This window comes from Schistocerca cancellata, chromosome 5 (genome assembly GCF_023864275.1).
Source record: "Schistocerca cancellata isolate TAMUIC-IGC-003103 chromosome 5, iqSchCanc2.1, whole genome shotgun sequence".
Lineage (NCBI taxonomy): Eukaryota > Metazoa > Arthropoda > Insecta > Orthoptera > Acrididae > Schistocerca > Schistocerca cancellata.
Window position 1 is genome coordinate 527,211,969 of NC_064630.1, and position 21,378 is coordinate 527,233,346.

General features: G+C 43.3%; 1 protein-coding gene across 1 annotated transcript in view; it reads left to right on the forward strand.

The window, feature by feature from the left end:
- LOC126188659 (juvenile hormone acid O-methyltransferase-like) overlaps nucleotides 1-15,838 on the forward strand; it is a 68,433-nt gene extending 52,595 nt beyond the window's left edge. Inside the window, exon 5 of the mRNA XM_049930263.1 lies at nucleotides 15,732-15,838. Coding sequence (XP_049786220.1) covers nucleotides 15,732-15,838 — 107 coding nt within the window. The remainder of the gene's footprint in view (nucleotides 1-15,731) is intronic.
- The last annotated feature ends 5,540 nt before the right edge of the window (nucleotides 15,839-21,378 follow it).

The following is a 21,378-nucleotide window of genomic DNA, read 5'->3' on the forward strand; positions in this document are numbered from 1 at the left end:
AAAAAGTCCTCAGGCCATTCACCACCGTCATATATTTTATTACATAACCTCAATATTTCTCTTATTCCATTGTGGTTCAAGCATTTTAGTATTTCTCCCGGTATTGTATCTGTACCTACTGCTTTGTACAGGAATATGGTAATCTTATTAGGCACAGACTAATGCAGACTGACTAATCGGAGGTCTGTACACTGGTTATAATACCTCGCGCGTTCAGGTATCACTGCGCGAGTGTGATCCATGAGGAGAAAAGGTTCTACGTTAGCAGCAATCTCATTGGCTGCGTTACATATTAATACGCGGATCGGCGGAAGCAGAATTTGGTCCGTCTCTGACAGCGCCATCTCGCAGTGCGGAGACGGACGAGCGCTGCGCCTGCGCTGTTGTGCTTAGCGGGGCGCGCTCTATTGGGAAAGTTGTGTACGCGCTGACTACGCGGAACTATGTACACAACACAAGTGCAACATGCAACACTTAAATGGAATTCCATCCAACAGACGGGTATCCGGCACCTGTACAACACAATGCATCAACGTTTGCATGCTTGCATTCAACATTGTGGCGGTTACACCTGTTACTAATTTACCAGTAGCTAACATTTGCAATGGCGCATACATTAACATGTGATCTTGCAACGTTAATCACTTAAATATGTTACCATGTTACCCAGACAAATGTATTTCAAACATTTCAACTCTACATTGTTTTTTAATGTTGCAATTTTTTTTCTATCGGTATGTATCTTGAAAATGCATTTACTGGTGCTGCTCTGTTACAAGAGATATCTAACATTCTTCAATGGGAGACTTACCGTTAACTTCACTATCATGAGCACTTACACTGGCCTGGTGCACAATAGTCAGTCATTCAGTCAATAGCGAAGACACGACGGCGAGTGCACAAAACTTCAATCATCTCTTCATTTGGCACAGAAATAGCATCTGCAAGCTCTGTGTCATCTGGATAAGTGTTTCCTCGCCTCCACTGCTTACAAGTTTCACGTCCAGGTGCTACGTTCCCTGGAATGCGGCATGTCTTGCAACTCGGACTTTCTTCCACATAAGATTTTCCGAAAACAATTAATAAAGGGATTTTCCGCTCACTCACTATCCTTGTCTCGAAATTCAGAAAACGTGTTCAATGCTTCATTTCAGTACCTCATTTTAACTCTTTTCTGGGGAAGAAGAATGTGAATGTACTGCGAATATAACGGGACCGTTAGAAGCATACGCCGCTGACACACTTGCCGGTCAATTCTTGGAACGAGAGAATATTCTGAGGATGGACAGGTCTATCTGTTCCCTCGACTTAAAATCCCATCGAGCACGTGTAGAATGCATTAGGGAGACGTATTTCAGCATGTACACATGTACCGATGACGATCCAGCAGTTGTCAAAAGCACTGGTGGACAGGAACGCCCTACCACAAGTACTTTTACCAACCTTGTGACCAGTATGGACCACATTGTAGAACATGTATTTCCGTCCGTAGTCATCGCACATCCTTTTCAGAGCTATGTCCCGCTTCTTTGTGAAGTCCAGGGGACCATCATAAACCCCAGTGACTTAAGTGTAACTACTGTCCTCTAATTACTGTTATTTCTGTTCATCACATAGTTCAATGGTTCAAATGGCTCTGAGCACTATGGGACTTAACATCTGAGGTCATCAGTCGCCTAGAACTTAGAACTACGTAAACCTAACTAACCTAAAGACATCACACACATCCATTCCAGTATTCTCAAAAATTTTAGAAAACGTAATGTACAGGCAGCTTCACAACCATCTGATCACAAATAACATATCAAGAACACAGTTTGGATTTCTGAAGGGTTCTGATATCGAGAAGGCTATTTACACCTACAGTGAAAATGTACTTAATTCATTAAATAACAAATTACAAACAACAGATATTTTCTGTAATTTGTCAAAGGCATTTCATTGTGTGAACCACAACATCCTTTTAAATAAATTAGAGTTCTATGGTGTCACAGGTAGTGCTGCAAAATGGTTAAAGTTATACCGCACTAACAGGAAAAAAAGGGTGTCAGTGCAAGGGACTAGTGAATTAAGTCATCAGTCATCATCAGAATGGGAAGAAATTACATGTGATGTCCCACAAGGATCCATCTTAGGGCCATTGCTTTTTCTTGTGTACATTAATGAGCTCTCATAAGTTAAACTGCGAGAAGTAGAGTTCGTTTTGTTTGCCGATGACACAAGTATTGCAATAAATAGTATGTTGAGTGTAGTTCTAGAGAGATCTGATAATATTTTCATGGATATTAATAAATGGTTTAAAACTGACTCACTGACATTAAACTTCCAAAACACTCACTACATGCAATTCAGAACCTGTAAGAGGTTTCCACCCAGCATATGCATAAAGTATGAAGAAGAGCAGATAGAAGAGATTGACAGTCTTAAATTCCTGGGATTACAACTTGATAATAAATTCAGTTGGGAGAAGCACACCACAGAACTGCAGAAACGCCTTAACAAATCTGTATTTGCAATTAGAGTGTTAGCAGACATAGGCGACATAAAAAGAAAAAGCTTGCATACTTTTCCTACTTTCATTCCATAATGTCATATGGTATAATATTTTGGGGTAACTCTTCAAGTCGAAAGTTTTCAGAGTCCAAAAGCGTGTAATACGTATTATTTGTGGAGTAAATTCACGGACGTCCTGTAGAAACCTCTTCAAAGAACTGGGTATACTAACTACTGCCTCTTAGTATATATATTCCTTAATGAAATTTGTCCAAAATAATATCTCTTTTTTCCGACAAACAGCTCAGTTCATACATACAATACCAGGAACAAAAATGATCTGCACAATGACTTAAAAGCACTTATTTTAGTTTAAAAAGGGGTCCACTGTTCAGGAACACTCATCTTCAATAATTTTCCAGCAAACACAAAAAATTTAGTTTCAAATAAAGATCAGTTCAAAAGGAGCCTGAAAGACTTACTAGTGGCCAACTCCTACTACTCTATTAACGAATGTTTTGATAGGAACAAATCATGTATTGTATATATTCATACTATTAGTATTTTTATTTCAGCTTAAAATTTTTTTTAAGAAAGTTGACATGTTTCACAGCCCCGAGGATCTCCTCAACACGGATCTATGGAACGAAAAACTAATCTAATCATGCCCGAGGCAGGATTCGAACCTGCGACCGCAGGGGTCGCGCGGTTCCAGACTGAAGCGCTTAGAACCGCTCGGCCACATCAGAGTGTTCCTTTAAGTTACCTCCTCTACTACAGCAGTTCTTCCTATGTATGGCCCAAGTTTCATAGGACTGTTACTTAGTAGAGACACATTAGGCGGAAGTTACTTTCGTCCGTAAGTTTTGAACACCATTGCATATAAATGTTTTGTGCCTAATCAAGCCTGGTGCAGCCTATATAGCGGAGGCTGCGGTGGCTTGTGTCGATTTTTATAAAGCAGATGCTCATATGGCCTCATGTGACAGAGTAGGTACCTTTACATCTGGATCTGATTCCCCATTAAACCGTAGGGCTCGCTTTTACCGGTACTGTTCAGCGATACAGAATTAATATTATTGGTTGATTATCAGTTCTCAAATGTAACGTTAGGCGCTTAACGTATCACTAATATCACGAGGAACAGACCTGGGGGGAGACCTGGAGGGGGGGGGGGGAGAGGAGAGACCTGGGGTGTCCCTAACCGTTCTTTCCACCAACCTGTTGTCTTCTCAACTTGTGTCCCCAGCGCAGAAGACAGCTCGTCGGTCGTGGGATCTTCTTCGGCGGAGGCGGCTATGCTCTCAACTTGAAACTGTGATTGTGCTTCTTATGGAATGCCGCTTGCCCAGGTTAGTATCTGTATCTACAGAGGGCAAGATCTGTAGGACTGACAATCATGGTAGGTTACACATCTGATAAATACACTCCTGGAAATTGAAATAAGAACACCGTGAATTCATTGTCCCAGGAAGGGGAAACTTTATTGACACATTCCTGGGGTCAGATACATCACATGATCACACTGACAGAACCACAGGCACATAGACACAGGCAACAGAGCATGCACAATGTCGGCACTAGTACAGTGAATATCCACCTTTCGCAGCAATGCAGGCTGCTATTCTCCCATGGAGACGATCGTAGAGATGCTGGATGTAGTCCTGTGGAACGGCTTGCCATGCCATTTCCACCTGGCGCCTCAGTTGGACCAGCGTTCGTGCTGGACGTGCAGACCGCGTGAGACGACGCTTCATCCAGTCCCAAACATGCTCAATGGGGGACAGATCCGGAGATCTTGCTGGCCAGGGTAGTTGACTTACACCTTCTAGAGCACGTTGGGTGGCACGGGATACATGCGGACGTGCATTGTCCTGTTGGAACAGCACGTTCCCTTGCCGGTCTAGGAATGGTAGAACGATGGGTTCGATGACGGTTTGGATGTACCGTGCACTATTCAGTGTCCCCTCGACGATCACCAGTGGTGTACGGCCAGTGTAGGAGATCGCTCCCCACACCATGATGCCGGGTGTTGGCCCTGTGTGCCTCGGTCGTATGCAGTCCTGACTGTGGCGCTCACCTGCACGGCGCCAAACACGCATACGACCATCATTGGCACCAAGGCAGAAGCGACTCTCATCGCTGAAGACGACGCGTCTCCATTCGTCCCTCCATTCACGCCTGTCGCGACACCACTGGAGGCGGGCTGCACGATGTTGGGGCGTGAGCGGAAGACGGCCTAACGGTGTGCGGGACCGTAGCCCAGCTTCATGGAGACGGTTGCGAATGGTCCTCGCCGATACCCCAGGAGCAACAGTGTCCCTAATTTGCTGGGAAGTGGCGGTGCGGTCCCCTACGGCACTGCGTAGGATCCTACGGTCTTGGCGTGCATCCGTGCGTCGCTGCGGTCCGGTCCCAGGTCGACGGGCACGTGCACCTTCCGCCGACCACTGGCGACAACATCGATGTACTGTGGAGACCTCACGCCCCACGTGTTGAGCAATTCGGCGGTACGTCCACCCGGCCTCCCGCATGCCCACTATACGCCCTCGCTCAAAGTCAACTGCACATACGGTTCACGTCCACGCTGTCGCGGCATGCTACCAGTGTTAAAGACTGCGATGGAGCTCCGTATGCCACGGCAAACTGGCTGACACTGACGGCGGCGGTGCACAAATGCTGCGCAGCTAGCGCCATTCGACGGCCAACACCGCGGTTCCTGGTGTGTCCGCTGTGCCGTGCGTGTGATCATTGCTTGTACAGTCCTCTCGCAGTGTCTGGAGCAAGTATGGTGGGTCTGACACACCGGTGTCAATGTGTTCTTCTTTCCATTTCCAGGAGTGTATATCATGTGTTCTTATTATTTAAATAATCACCCATTTTACACTGTCTTTTAAGACACTCGACATAGCTTTCGTAATCATAAGGTAACTTTTCTATCCAACTTCCGACAGAGAGTACAACATGTCCGGCTCTGAAGAACGACCGTAACACAGTTAGGCGTCCATCCCTCTAGGACGCCCGAAGCAGTCTGACTAGCGCAGCCAAAGTACTCCGTCTCCCAGGTGCGCCAAAGCGCCCCAAAGATGTCCGAAGCACTTAGGTTGCAATATCACTACTCTTTTGTTTCTCAAAACTAGTGAAATTTAATAAACAAACACGGTATACTCGCATGGTAACTGTGAGAGATTGTCAAACTAAAAACTGGTTTAAAGACAAGGAAAAGTATATAAATAATTAATATGAGAAGTTAGGTGTTTTGACGCCTAACACCCGAATGTGCCGACCAATCAGAAGCAAGTTCAGTACAACTGGTGGACTCTCCCACGGTACTGGTCCCTACTGTACCACCTGTCGCTTGTAACTCACTCCACATTTGTTCCATAACTCAGCGTTTATCAAGCTGCATCAATGCGAGCTTCTAGCAAAATAAAATACTGGTGGTCGCAGCCAGGAATATCACAAGATTTAGAACATGATCTTACCTGACTCTTTCAATAGTACCCGATTCAAGTGTTCGGAAGAGCAGAAACAAAAGGCGACACTCGTGTGGTCGGAAATTCGGTGCCGTTCTCCATACACACATTCAGCTACTGAGTAGTTGAGTGAAGAGGATGTGCAAGCACTGCGCTACTCTGAGGGTATGGGGCACACCGATGTTAGATTAGGCAACATTTCATAAGGCAGTCATCGCACATTGAAAGAAAAGATTTTGTCTGAAAGACTTCAAGCAAACTAAATAACGTAACATGGGGCAGGAAAATAAAACAGTAGTCTCACTGTAGTCGTGTAACCAGCAGGTGTCGCAATTACTTTCTTTAAACAGCTGAGTGCAAACTCTGAGCTGGGGCAGTGGGAGCTTCATGAATAACAGTTTATAATTCCTCTCGTAGTATGGTACATCCGCCTGAAGCTGTGACGTATTTTTGGTTTAAATATTTAGATTGTTCTAGCTGTGATTGATTTTATAAATTGATTGTTTAAATTACTGTAGTGTTATAAAAAAAGATTAATTCAGATTTTAATTGTAATTGAAATAAGTGATCTATTCATTTGTAAAAATAAACATCACATCAGTTGCAAGTGTATAAAGAATTTACAGTTACTTAAACTCATTATCGAAGAGTGGAACCTCGCAGAATCCCTTTTCAAATGTTACAGTTTGTACGATTTAGTTCTTTGTGATTAAAACACGGCATTTTTTCTGTCTTTTTTTATATAAACACCCAACTGCCGAAATTAATGCCGTTTAGCCTTTTTGATTTTTCCTTTATTATTAAGAACGGTCTCGTAAAAAAGAAAGATAACAGTAGGTAAGGGTTTTAATTATCGCGTGTGTTTACTTGGCATCCTAACCTTGAAAAGCAATAATAAATGTGGCATCAAAAAACCTGGTTTCATTAGTCTGATTTGTTCTTCCTTTCAATTTTCATTGTGACTTTATTGGTAAAGGTAGCAACTAACAAGCCGAAATACTGTGTGTCTTTACGCATTAAATGCAAAGTTACACTAATAATGTCAGTTATGACGCATTCTACTGACAGTAGAATAATTCTGTGCAAGGTATGCGAGCAGTCAGTGAACTAAGGAAATAAAAATTTCATTTCTCACCATATCGGAAACACGAAACAAAAAAATCACTGCGCTAGGCTACTAGCAAGATTTCTTTGTTTCAATTGCAGTATAGTCGAAAATGGAAATTTCTTTTCAAATTTATGTGCAGCTTTCATTGATGATCGGACCCCTTTGTGGAAATTACAGCATCCTATATTAAGAGAGATTTTGGAAAAGTACGTGAACTAATGGCCCAGCGAGTAAAGTACGCGAAAATGTTACCAAAGTGAATCTTACGGTGAAGTAAGAAAACTAATTAAACGCGAAGTAAAAATACAATCAGATTTCAATTGTTGAGTCAGTTGATCCTATGGGCTGTTCTGTTGCCAATGACACTGTTGGACCATTAGATCCTTCAGAAGGTGAAATAATAAAAGCATTCTGCTTACAACAGCGTCTCGAAAAAGTTAACAATGCAGTAATAAGACGGTTATTTACCGGTTCATTATAGTTAATGCTTGTAGAAATTTATAAGACGGTGTATTTTTCGTCTCGGACGCTGCACCATACGTGACAAAGGCTGAGACAATTTAAAATTACGATTTCTAATCATGCTTTATGTTAAGAGCACATCACGTGGTCTTAAATGACTGTCAAGAGAGATGAGCTTGTTTCAGGATGTCGACAAATTAGTTTTCAGTGCTGAGATGATCTTTGCGAAAGCTCCGCCATAGATTCAGACAGTTACTAAGCTTGAAATTTTCCGCGAAGAACCAAAGTGGTCATCGCAATGGAGAATGAAGCACGGTATCTTCGCGGCCGAGTTTGGATCCCTGCCACAAGTGATGCGCAAGTTTCAAGAAACAGGACAGTGTTTCACGAAGTCAGCAAAAACTGTCAATGATCCAGTGCAGAGATCGAAGACTATGCTAGATAAACAGAGTTAATTAGTTCCATATGGTGACACAGTGCAGTTGCAGTAGAAATTGACCCTACAATAATTGTTTAATTTGCTCCAGTCACCACTGCAGATTTTGGGGTCATTTTCTCAGATGAAAAATAGTCAGGTTTTTCTGTGCCGCCTTTTATTGCCTATTTTAGCTATTTTAAAAAATGGCTCTGAGCACTATGCGACTTAACTTCTGAGGTCATCAGTCGCCTAGAACTTAGAACTAATTAAACCTAACTAACCTAAGGACATCACACATCGATGCCCGAGGCAGGATTCGAGCCTGCGACCGTAGCGGTCACGCGGTTCCAGACTGAAGCGCCTTTAACCGCACGGCCACACCGGCCGGCGGCTATTTTAAAGCCATTTTGCCTGTCTATTTTAATGATTTATAGCGCCTAAATTTCTGTGTGTCTACCCATTCCCCTTGATTTCTTCCTCTTCGAATCATATACGTCCAGCGTTATTGCCAAATATAATGGTTGAATATATACAGAATGTTCAAAGGAGAGGCAGTCATTCTTCACGGATTTTATGCAGAACAGCAGCACAGCACTGTTAGCAAATCATTGGAAGTGCGCTAAGAATGCCTTTCTCTACTGAAAAAAAAAACAAAAAAAAAACGGTGAAACAGTTCAGAAAAACTGCAAAGAAGTGGTTCGGAATACATACTCTCGTAAGACTAAAAACATACAACACGAAGGAATTACACGAATAGGGCGGAAATCCGTAGAGCCGATGTACATGTAAAAACAAAAATACAAAAAACAAAAAAATTAAAATTTCAGAAAAATTGGATGATACATTCAAAAGAAAGAGCTTAACAAATTGAGCAAGTCAGAAAGGCGTTGGTCCATCTGACACTTACGCAAGTAGTTATTCGGCTTCGCATTGATACATAGTCGTTAGACGTTCTCCTGATGAACAGCGTGCGAAATTCTGCCGAACTGGAGCGTTAGATCGTCAAAACCCGGAACTGGTTTGAGGGTTCAAAAATGTTCAAATATGTGTGAAATCTTATGGGACTTGACAGCTAAGGTCATCAGTCCCTAAGCTTACACACTACTTACCATAAATTATCCTAACCGCAAAACGCAAAACCGCAAACGCGCATGCCCGAGGGAGGACTCGAACCTCTGCCGGGACCAGTTTGAGGGTTCCTCACCATAGTGCTCCAAACGCTCTCAATTGAGGAGAGATCCGGAGACCTCATTTGACAAGGTAGGACTCGGAAGCACGAAGACAAGCAGCAGAAACTTCGTAAGTATGTGAACGGGCATTATGTCGCAGAAATGTAAGCCCAGGATGGCTTGCCATAAAGGACGACAAAATGGGGCACAGAATATCGTCGACGTACCACTGTGTCGTAAGGGCGCTGCAGATAACAACCAATGGTGTCCTACTACGAACAGGAAATGGCACTCCCTGACCATCACTCCTGGTGGTCAGGCCGTATGGTGGACGACAGCCAGGTTGACATCCCACCGCTGTCAGACTCGTCTCGTCTCCGGCCTAGAAACTCATTGGCTGTAGAAGAATTGTCTTCGAACCGAGCCCCGATGACCAGCAAAGACGTCTCTGAAGACACCCTGGGCAGTGGTGGTATACCAAACCGACTGTCATCCACCATACAGCATGACAAACAGGAGTGATTCTGAAGTGGCGTTTCATTTCGGACCAATTTGGTTGTCATCGGCGGTACCCTTACAGCACAACGGTACGTCGATGATATTTTACGCTCTATTTTGTTTTTCATGGCATAGCATCCTGGGCTTACATTACAGCACACACGGCTGGAGTTACCGTTGCTTGGTTCAAAAAATGGTTCAAATGGCTCTGGGCACTATGGGACTTAACTTCTGGGGTCATCAGTCCCCTAGAACTTAGAACTACTTAAACCTAACTAACCTAAGGACATCACACACATCCATGCCTGAGGCAGGATTCGAACCTGCGACCGTAGCAGTCGCGCGGTTCCGGACTGAGCGCCTTAATACGGTTGCTTGTCTTCGTGTTTGCTGAACACCACCTTGGTCAGAAAGATAGGCGGGTCTCTCCTCAATTGAGAACACTGTGAACATTCTAGGCAGGGCCCTCGAACCAGCTCTGGATTTTGACAATCGAGACGAGCAACACACACTTCTGAGAGAGGAGGCAACCATGTCAGTGACAGTGAAACCATACCATTCTCACAAGAAGTAATCGCGACGGCAATCAGACAAAATACATTTAGAAACATTAAAACAAATCGTAACACAAATCACACCTTTCTTACCAACATTTTCAATGAGGCACTGCTAATAGGCAGAATTCCAAGCCTCTGGGAAACTGCTAATGTGGTAATAATCAGGGAATCAAAAGACAAAGAGGCAACAGACGTCAAAACGTATCAACCGATATGCCTCTTACATACTCCCGTGGGGACTGGGTGTTTGTGTTATCATCATTTCATCGTCATCTTCACCATTTGTGACAGTGATTAGATTGGGTTGTGAAAAAAAATTGACTTTGTAAAAATTGGGACTTTGTACTGGCGCTGATGACCGCGCAGTTGATCGCCCCCCACACACCAAACATCAACAACACTCTCGCCAAGGTCCAGCAAAGCCTCATGTGTGACCGCTTCCAATAGCACAGACGCCTCCTCGACCTAACGCCCCATCAATTCGGCTTCAGGGAAGGTAAATCAGTAGGAAACGCCGTCAACCAAACACTGACAGTAACAAAATAAAATCAGAGAAAAATACGTGGCCGCCATACTAATAGACATAGCAGGCGTTTTTGACAACCTGTGGTGGCCATCCCTCTTCGCCAGGTTAAGGGAGATAGGGCTATCAACTTCCCTTTACAATAGTCTCATCGAATACTGCAGAGGCAGAGTGGTGGAGTGGGGGCCTCGTACACACAAAGTTGTCACAAAGGGATGTCCACATCTGCCGACCAATATTTTGGGTCATCATAATCGAGCCCTTGATGAACCCCCTGGACAAAGACGACAGGGTAAGAGGTGTGGTGGCTTACGCAGAAGACCTGCTCGTAGTGGTGTCAGCGTACAGGAGAGTAGTACTAAGAGACAAAAGGCACACTGCTGCTTCAGAAAACGAATAATCTGTGCAAAGAAAAAAAACTAAAAATAGCGCCCAACAAAACTGTAAATTTGCTGCTCAGAGGGACACTAAAGAGGAACCCGATTCTAAAATTGGACAAGAGGAAGCAACCCATACGTTACCTAGGTCTGTATCTTGACGGAAAACAGACTTTCAACGATCATATGAAACTGACAATCGACAAAGCCTCCAAAACTATGCACAAACTAGCAAGACTGAACACAACTCAGTACAAATCGCCTATTATGATAGGTTGTAGTTGGTAGCTCCAATGTTAGACGCGTTATGAGGCACCTTATGAACATGGCTGCCTAGAAGGGGAAGAAAACCAATGTGCACTCCGTGTGCATACCGGGGGGGAGTCATTCCAGACGTGGATCGGGTCCTCCCGGATCCCATGAAAATCACAGGGTGCAGCCAACTGCAGGTGGTGGCTGACTTCAGTACCAATGATGTATGTCACTTTGGATCGGAAGAGATTCTCTCTGGTTTCGAGCGGCTATCAGAAGTGGTAAAGGCTGCCAGTCTTGATAGCGAGATGACAGCAGAGCTCACCATTTGCAGCATAGTCGACAGCATCGATTGCGGATCTCTGGTACAGAGCCGAGTGGAGTGGCTCAGACTGTTTTGCGACGATGTAGGCTGTAGACGTCTCGACTTGGGCCATAGGGGGGTTGGGTTTCGGCTGAATAGGTCAGGATCCACTACCCTCAGGAGGTGGCTACACGGGTAGCAGGGACCGTGTGGCGTGGACTGGGCGGTTTTTTTAGGTTAGGGGGTCTCGGGAAAACACAAAGGGCTTCAGTCACGAAGGGTGCAGCCCGAACACAGGAAGAATGTAGATACAGAAACATCGGTATAACAGTTGTAAGATTTCGTAGCTGTGTTGGAAAAGTACCAGAGCTCCACTCGTTAATCGAAAACACGGATGCTCAAATCGTAATGGGCACTGAACAGGCTAAAGCAGGAGATAAGTTGAGCAGAAAGTTTTGCGAAGAACCTAACGGTGCTCCGAAAGGATACGCTAAACACAGATGGCGGGGGCGTGTTTGTTGCTGTTAGAAGTAGTTTAGATTGTCGCCAAATTAGATAGTTCCTGTGAGTTAATATGGGCAGAGGTCATGCTTGACAACCGGAATAAAATAACTTATCATGGTTGGGATTCACAGTAATATAATATTTCTTAAGACATCATAGTCGCCGTTGACTGTACGAAATATTTATTATTACGATTGCAATTTCGGCCTTAGGTCCATTTTCAAGTAACACTGCAAAAGTTACATTCTGTCAGAATATAAGACTATATGACATGAGTCTTATATTCTGACAGAATGTAACTTTTGCAGTGTTACTTGAAAATGCACCTAAGGCCGAAATTGCAATCGTAATAACAAAATTTTTCATACAGTCAGCAGCGACTATGATGTATTTTAAGAAACGGACTAAAAAAATTGGATCCTTTTATCGACCTCCCAATTCAGATGATACAATTTCTGAAAGGTTAAAAAAAACTTCAGTTTGATTTCAAACACGTACCTGACTCATACGATTATAGTTGGTGTCTTAAATTTACCCTCAATGTGTTGGCGAAAACATGTTTAATTCCGGAGGCATGCATAAACCATCATCCGAAACTGTGCTAAACGCATTCTCTGAAAATTATTTCGAGCAGTTAGTTTATGAGCCCACACGAATAGTAAGCGGCTGTGAAAACACACTTGACACCTTAGCAACAAATAATCCTGAGCTAATAAAGAGCATCAAAACGCATACTGATATTAATGAACTCGGGGTTTTCGTAGCGAGATTGTATATTATAGGCCCCAAATCATCCAAAAATAAACGAAAAATATACCTATTCAAAAAAATCAGATAAAAATTCTCTTGGTGCCTTCCTGAGAGACAATCTCCACTCCTTCTAAACTGACAAATAAGTATAAATCAGATGTGGCTTGAATTCAGAGACATAGTATCGGCAGCAATTGATTTATACCAAATAACATAACAAACGACGGAGCTGATCCTCCTTGATACACAATACGGGTCAGGACACTGTTGCAGAAATAACGAAAAAGACATGCCAAATTTAAACGGATGCAAAATCTCTAAGATCGGTGATCTTTCACAGAAGCTCGAAATTTAGCACGGACTTCAATGCGAGATGCTTACAGTGGTTTACACAACGAAACTGTCTCGAAATCTGACAGAAAATCCAAAGAGATTCTGGTCGTATGTAAATTATGCTAGCGGCAAGACACAATCAGTGCCTTCTCTGCCCGATAGCAATGGATATACTATCGACGACAGTGCTGCCACAGCCTTCCGAAATGAATTAGAATCAAGAGCACCTGCCAACATGAGTGAATTAGTAGGTATCGTCGGGGTAGAGAAGGTACTTAAATGACTTAACAGAAGTAAGTCTTTGATCCAGACTGTATACCAGTTAAGTTTCTCTCAGGGTATGCTGGTACAATAGCTCCACACTTAATCATGTACAACCGTTCGCTCGACGAAAGATCCGTACCCAAAGACTGGAAAGTTGCACAGGTCACACCAATATTCAAGAAAGATAGGAGGAGTAGGAGTAATCCACCACATTACAGTCCCATATCATTAACATCGATATGCAGCAGAATTTTGGAACATACATTTTCTAACATTATATATTTCCTCGAAGAAAACGGTCTATTGACACACAGACAACACCGATTTAGAAAACATCGTTCTTGTGAAACACAACTAGCTCTTTACTCGCATGAAGTGTTTAGTGCTATCGACAAGGGATTTCTAATTGATTCCATATTTCTACATTTCCATAAGGCTCTTGATACTATACCACACAACCGGCTTGTAGTGAAATTGGGTGCTTATGGAATATCGTCTCATCTATGTGACTGGATTTGTGATTCCCTGCCAGGGAGGTTACAGTTCGTAGTAACTGACGGAAAGTCATCGAGTAAAACAGAAGCGATTCCTGGCGTTCCCCAAGATAGTGTTCTAGGTCCCTTGCTGTTGAACTATATAAGCAGTCGTCTTAGGTTGTCTGTAGATGACGCTGTCATTTATTGACTGGTAAAGTCATTAGAAGATCGAAATGGAATGCAAAAAGATTTAAAAAAGATATCTGTATGGTTCTAAATTTGGCAATTGACCCCGAATAACGAAAAGCGTGGCGTCATCCACTTGAGTGCTAAAAGAAATCCGTTAAACTCGGCTACACAATAACTCAGTCAAATCTAAAGGCCGTAAATTCAAGTAAATAGCTTGGAATTACGATTACGCACAACTTAAATTGGAAGGAACACACAGAAAATGTTGTGGGGAACGCTAATCAGTGACTGCGTTTTATTGGCAGGACACTTACAAAATGTAACAGATCTTCTACGGAGACTGCTTGCACTACGCTTGTCCGTCCTCTTTTTAGAAAACTGCTGCGCGGTGTGAGATCCTTACCAGATAGGATTAACGGAGTACGTCGGGAAAGTCCAAAGGAGATCAGCACTTTTTTTATTATCGCGAAGTAGGGGGGGGGCGGGGGCGGGGGCGGGGGTCACTGAAATGGTACGGGTACGGGTTTGGGGTGAACATGATTAAAACAAAGGCGTTTTGCGTTGCGGCGGAATCTTCTCACGAAATTTCAATCACCATCATTCTCCTTCTAATGCGCAAAAATATTTCTGCGCCGACCTACGTAGGGCGACATGATCGCTATAGTAAAATAAGGGAAACCAGAGCTCGCACTGGAAGATAGTTTTTTCTGGCCACGGTACGAGATTGGAATAATAGAGAATTTTGATGGTGTTTAGATGAACCATCTGCAAGGCACTTAGACGTGATTTGGAGAGTATCGATGTAGATGTTTAAGGGGTATTCGAATGAAACCAGGTCACTAGTTTAAAGTAACAGCAACGATTTTATTAACCCAAAAATGTAGTTATACACAGAACACAAATTCAAAAGTAGTCATATTTTGACTAAAGTTCAGTCTTCATCACACCATTTATGTTTCAATGACATAGGTAACCGGTTTCGGTTATTTTTACATAACCATCATCAGACCCACGGCTCCCTTAGGATGGTAGGCGGAGCTCTCCTCAGCTGCTACGAAGTCAACTGATGTGATCAAGACTGAACTTTAGTCAAAATATAATAATCTATTGATCACTGTATTCCAAAAATGTTTACAAAAATTGTCAAAAGTAGTCGCCAAAACTGTTGGCACGTTTATCCCATTTCAACACTAGTCGGTCGATTCCATCCTTGAAGCTAGTAGGCTGCTGTCGTATCCAGGCCTGGATCCAGTCACATTTCGTCGTCCGTTGCGAATCGATTTCCACGAATAGCTTGTTTTAGAGGTTCAAACACTTAAAAACCACACAGTGTAAGGTCGGGACTGTACGGTGGATGAACCAGTCCAGGACGAGCATCGTCTTCCAGTGACTCGCGCCTCTCAAGGAATCGTTTGCGCCATTCCACAACACTTGAACGACTCAGACTGCACTCACCGTACACAGCCTTCGTCCGTCGATACATTTCACGGCCACCAACTTTATTTCCTTGACTCTGCTAGTTAACTTACCTTGTGTACCACATAAGCAATTCGTAATTCAATAAACTTTTTCACACAGATACCCAGGGAACTGTGAAGACAACAGGCGTCGGTGTAGTCGAGGTGGACATTTCTGTGAACGTTAAGATCTGGCTTGAGGTTCTGCCAGCACGCACTGCTTTATAGACTCAAAATATACAACGATGTGCCGACTTTCTACTAATTTTTGTCATTCTATGACGGGGGACTAAATGATTTAGTAGTCATTTTAAATAGACAACTGGCAAGTAAAGTATTTAGACCACGAAGAAGCAGAAACACTGTATACTTGGTGACCATTTACAAGGATCTTCCCAGCGTCTTACACACTTTCTGCCAGTTGTGGACACTTGACTTACAGTCCCAGTTAAATCCATGTTCGCAACATCATTTCCTGATGTGACGCAGAATTGTTACGTTTCATCACATTCTCCCACTGGAAGGCTTCAGTGATTGTGTAATCTATACAATGGGTAGGTAGTCACCGTAAGTCTGTGTGGAAATTAGACAGATAAGTAGTGTATCAGTGCCCGTAGTAGATTTAAAGGAACAGTTGTAAGACTCCCCGCATCTTTGGCAATTGCGTGTGAAGTGCCGCCGTCGCCACTTCTTAGGTAGTTGTATGACCTAAAATTGGAAGGAAACGAAGGTTACCTACCCACTGTACCAATACGAGTCACTATAACGAGGTCAAGCATCTTGGTCAATTGTGAGTGTTAAAAGGAGGAAAACAGGAAAATAGTTACCAAATCCCTATGACAGTATTCGCCAAGATAACGATCTACGATGACGTCATGGCAACGTGAGCAAAGAGGAATCAAGTCCCTCCCCCTCCCACCCCCCCTTCCACCTCTTTATATAAATCCATTTGCACAATCACTGTCATATACGTTATGTGCACCATAGTGAAAGGATCACCATAAAATTCCAGCAGCAACAAAGAGATCAGCCAGTAAGAAAAATATCTGTACATCCATAGTTAATGTAAATATTATTAATAACCCGATTAGTTTTAATATTACTGATATTATAAGAGTCTGTACGTACTATTTCTTGTCCGACAGTACAGCGCGCAGCTGTTACGCTAGCAGTTATACTAGACCATGATGAATAGGCGTTCGTCTTACTGCTGTGTACGCGACCATAGCAGCCTGCTACCAGCCTTCCAGATTTATCAGCACTGTCGGAACCTCGTTGCAGAACATTATTATTAGCCAATATCTATAATCCGACTGCTAGCAGATCAAAAAGCCTGAGTTACGCTTGATTCCTGACAGTGACTTCGACATAATAATTGTAGTGGAGTATCTTCAGCGGCTCGGTACTCGGGTGCAGTATACGTGATAAAAGTTGGATTATGTATGCAGCGTAACGGAATTGAGAGATGACGTAGTGTAACATGTCACTTAATCGTTTTAATGCCTATATATTTGGAAGGAAGGAGTCTATAGACGATATGTTAGAAGCAATGCTGGAAATAACTTCAGGAGTACAAAAGTGTACTTCAAACACATGATTTTGTATGTATTGTACATTAGTGATCGAAACAGGCAGATTATGTCGCCAGGGTCTCTACGATAGAGCACACATTACATGTTTACAGGCTATTGACATAATCTTAGCGTAATTGTGAGACAGTGAAAGCAATTCATAAATTTCTGTACTCCACCAGTGCCGAAGTCTGTAACAGTCGACCCCATGAGCAGCGAATCTATAGAAGTTGAAGACACAAACGGAATTCCCATGTATGTAAAACGCTCCCATAGGGTTGAACGTGATTCGGGCCGAAGTTGTCTTTAGAAAGCAGTTATACGCAGGATATTGTAAGCAGATAAATTCGACTGTTATGCAGAGAGAGAGAGAGAGAGAGAGAGAGAGAGAGAGAGAGAGAGAGAGAGAGATAAGCATTACTGGAGCACACTACTCTAAGTAAAAATACACGAATAAATTACCGCATCATGATGAATTAACAAAAAGTTTCCACTATACATTATTTAACAGCAAATATGCACTTGCTAAATACAAAGTAAATGCTCTCTGCATTATTAGCGTGTGTGACATCATGATAGTACATAAAGGTTATCCATGACTGAACGACGATCGACATTGCTGGACTACGATCCACAGAGCCCCGCTTTACTATAGAGCGCTCTTCTGCCACCTCTGCAGCGTCACTCGCCGCCTCCGCTGCTGCTCAGCCACCGCCGCGACTTTCCGCAATGGAGAATGTGTTGCTACCGGCCACTTCGCGTGTCCACAGCAAAGCCTCTCTAGACTCAGCGCTGCACATTTAAGTGCCGCACTAGTTGACGATAGACTGACGCCACCACGCTAGAAACACAGATCATCTCCCTCCCACATCCCGAGCCTTCTACCAGACTCCGACCGTGGTAGGTGGTGGCAGGTCGCTACAGGAAACACACGCTTGCCGCTGCGCCTCTAAGGCATTGACCCATAAAAGATGGTAAACCCCTTCCCACCCACATACCGCTCCCCGTGGGCCAAGAACAACAATGCCTCCTCTCATCATTAGAGCCTCGTCAGTTTTGTTACAGACTCCATAGTAAGAGGAAGCAGCAGAGGTAGCCTAACTAGAAAATGACGGTGTGTGTCTAATACTGATGTTCCATACTGTTGCTGGAAGGAGTAACTACCAAGGAGTAGACATCTGGACCGAGTTATGGCATATTCCTTACCAAAATACCCCAATAACTGAATTTCAAAAGTAGCACAGTACGATAATTTAAAAAGTAAACACGTATCCCGAGTTAAACAATTCCGCAATGCCACAAATGTGTGACGTCACTATGGTGACGCCTAAAATGAGTCTTTTTAACACCATGACATAACTGTGGGCGTGTAACAGCAGGAATTCGAATATGGTAGTTTACTAGAAGTACAGTATGTACACACTAGCTACAGAATACTGTAAAAAATTTCCCAAACTTGTACCGTTACCAAATTACGTCACAACACCAAGCTACCCCTGTCAGTTGAGTATCACATGAAATTTAGTACGTAACACAGATTTGCGTCATCCCATCAGCTGTATAGCGGCTATCTGAACATAAGTATGTGTATGCCTACTAGGGACTATTAATACTGGATTTGTCTTCCAGCTGAAAGAAAGCATATTTGAAAAAGAAAACTCACGAATGGCAGTACACAAAAGTTGATTTACAACCGGACGCTTGAATTCGATGTCGCCGCAATGATGAAACTGCTGCTCTTACTATTATTTCGAATCTCTCTCTGTTCCACTCCATAACGGAACGAAGGGAAAAAAAGTGATCGTCTGTACGCATCTATATGAACCCTGATTTCGCTCACGTATTCTTTCCGTTCCTTTGGTACTCTGGTGGCGGTAAGAAAGTCCTGTAGCCCGCCGCGTAAGCCGATTCTCTTTATTTTATCTTACTGGTGTCACACGATTAGAGTCTTCCCTGCAAGGATTCTCATTTCAGTTCATGGAACGTGCTGATCCAAACTACAGGCAGTGAATCTCGGCAAACCTCTGAATTGCATCGATGTCTGTCTCCATCATATTGTAAATTGTCTAATCTTTGTTAGCAGTGGCTCAGTTAATCGTTCGCGACCAGCACCGTTCCTACAACCGACCTTCCATACTCCTTCCATTTTACGTCACTTTAGAATGGCAGTGGAAAGAAAATCTCCTGGTAAACCTACGTAATATCCCGTTGTAATCATTTCCATTACGTGATCATTCGTATGAAAGAGTATATAAACCATGCGAGTGGTCTTGTCGTGGATGCTGGAAATGGGTTAATGTCCACATGCTTTATTTTCTTGGTTTATCATGTCAACACTCATTGATAGCAATCTCATCGATTTAACCTTCATCCAATTTCACATACTTGTAAATCAGCGGTGGCAGTATGTATGTATGTGTGTGTGTGTGTGTGTGTGTGTGTGTGTGTGTGTGTGTGTGTGTGTGTGTGTCGCGACACATTCTGTGTGAGACCACTTATAAACATGCATATGAGCTGATTGATTGGTCGTCGAGATTATTTTCTGTCTGTATATGACTTGTGCTACGTACAACGTTTTGAACAGAGCCAGTGTGTTGACGCATTCGCCCGCATCTCGTGGTCGTGCGGTAGCGTTCTCGCTTCCCACGCCCGGGTTCCCGGGTTCGATTCCCGGCGGGGTCAGGGATTTTCTCTGCCTCGTGATGGCTGGGTGTTGTGTGCTGTCCTTAGGTTAGTTAGGTTTAAGTAGTTCTAAGTTCTAGGGGACTGATGACCATAGATGTTAAGTCCCATAGTGCTCAGAGCCATTTGAACCATTTTTTTTTGTTGACGCATTCAATCCTTTGCATGATATTCAGAATGACTGTAGTTTTCCATCAGAGAACTTCCTAATGTTCCTAATATTTCTTCGTAGCGATCAATTCGGTACTGATTTGACAGCAGAAAGTCTGTTGTTGCTTGTGGAAATTTGAAATGTTGTAATACACTCCTTAAGTATCTATGGTTAACTTTATGGAAAATTGTCTCTAAAGCCGTGGTCAGTAGCCCTAATAATTATGCCGGCCGGGGTGGCCAAGCGGTTCTAGGCGCTACAGTCTGGAGCCGCAGGACCGCTGCGGTCGCAGGTTCGAATCCTGCCTCGGGCATGGATGTCTGTGATGTCCTTAGGTTAGTTAGGTTTAAGTAGTTCTAAGTTCTAGGGGACTGATGACCTCAGGAGAGCCTAATAATTATGCCTAATGCTGTAATGTGAATGCCGCATCTGTCTTAAGGAATAATTTCCAGGTGAGATGTTTTTGTTGGGTATGCTACACTTTTGTCCCAGCCCAGCGACATCTGAAAAAGTTTTAATCTTGCTGTCGTGGCACGATGTATGATTTTTCGAGTCTACGCGAAACGTTATCGGCTTGAAAACCGTTAGTTTTTTCTTTTTTTTCAGTGGGAATAAACACAATTATTAAGGGCCATTTGAATATATGTCCGTGGCGTTGTTGCTCACTCATTATATCCTTGAACTCTTCCTTGATGACTGATCAGAAAGTTTTGTAAAATAGCAGAGATTTCGGCATTTGGCACGATTTTTATTATGTCTTCGGAATTGGTTCTGACAAAATAGTAATACCTTAGCCCGCTATTTATAATCTTGAAACAGCTGTGCTGTGATTGTACCACAGATGGTCGTGCTCCATACGGTCTTTGGAAATGATCTTTCTCCCCACCCCCCTCCTCTCTCTCTCTCTCTCTCTCTCTCTCTCTCTCTCTCTCTCTCTCTCGGCTACCTTATTCATTCCTCCCACACCCTCTTGAAGATAGGAGTTAGGTTGTACGAACACAGGTGGTCAAAAACAATCTGGAAGGCTTGTAAGGTGGTTGCTGGGGAGGTTGTGCTATGAAGTAATTACGAAAACAATTGGGTGCTGTGCGGCGTTTCCGACTTACTTAGCATAGAAGTTAGCGAATCGCATCGTTGCACATGCAAATTCAAGCACTTTGCACGGGCTAAAATTCGGTAATTCAGACATCTGTAGGTCTGAGAGTCACTACTTGTTGAAAAGCTCATCACAAGTTAAAATGTGGATTTTTCGAAAGTGATAAATTTAAGCTAAGTGAACAAGAGCTACGTTTGTTCGGTATGAGGAACCGAACGAGGAACACGTTTGATAACCCCACATCTGACAGGCTACTTGAATTTGTGCT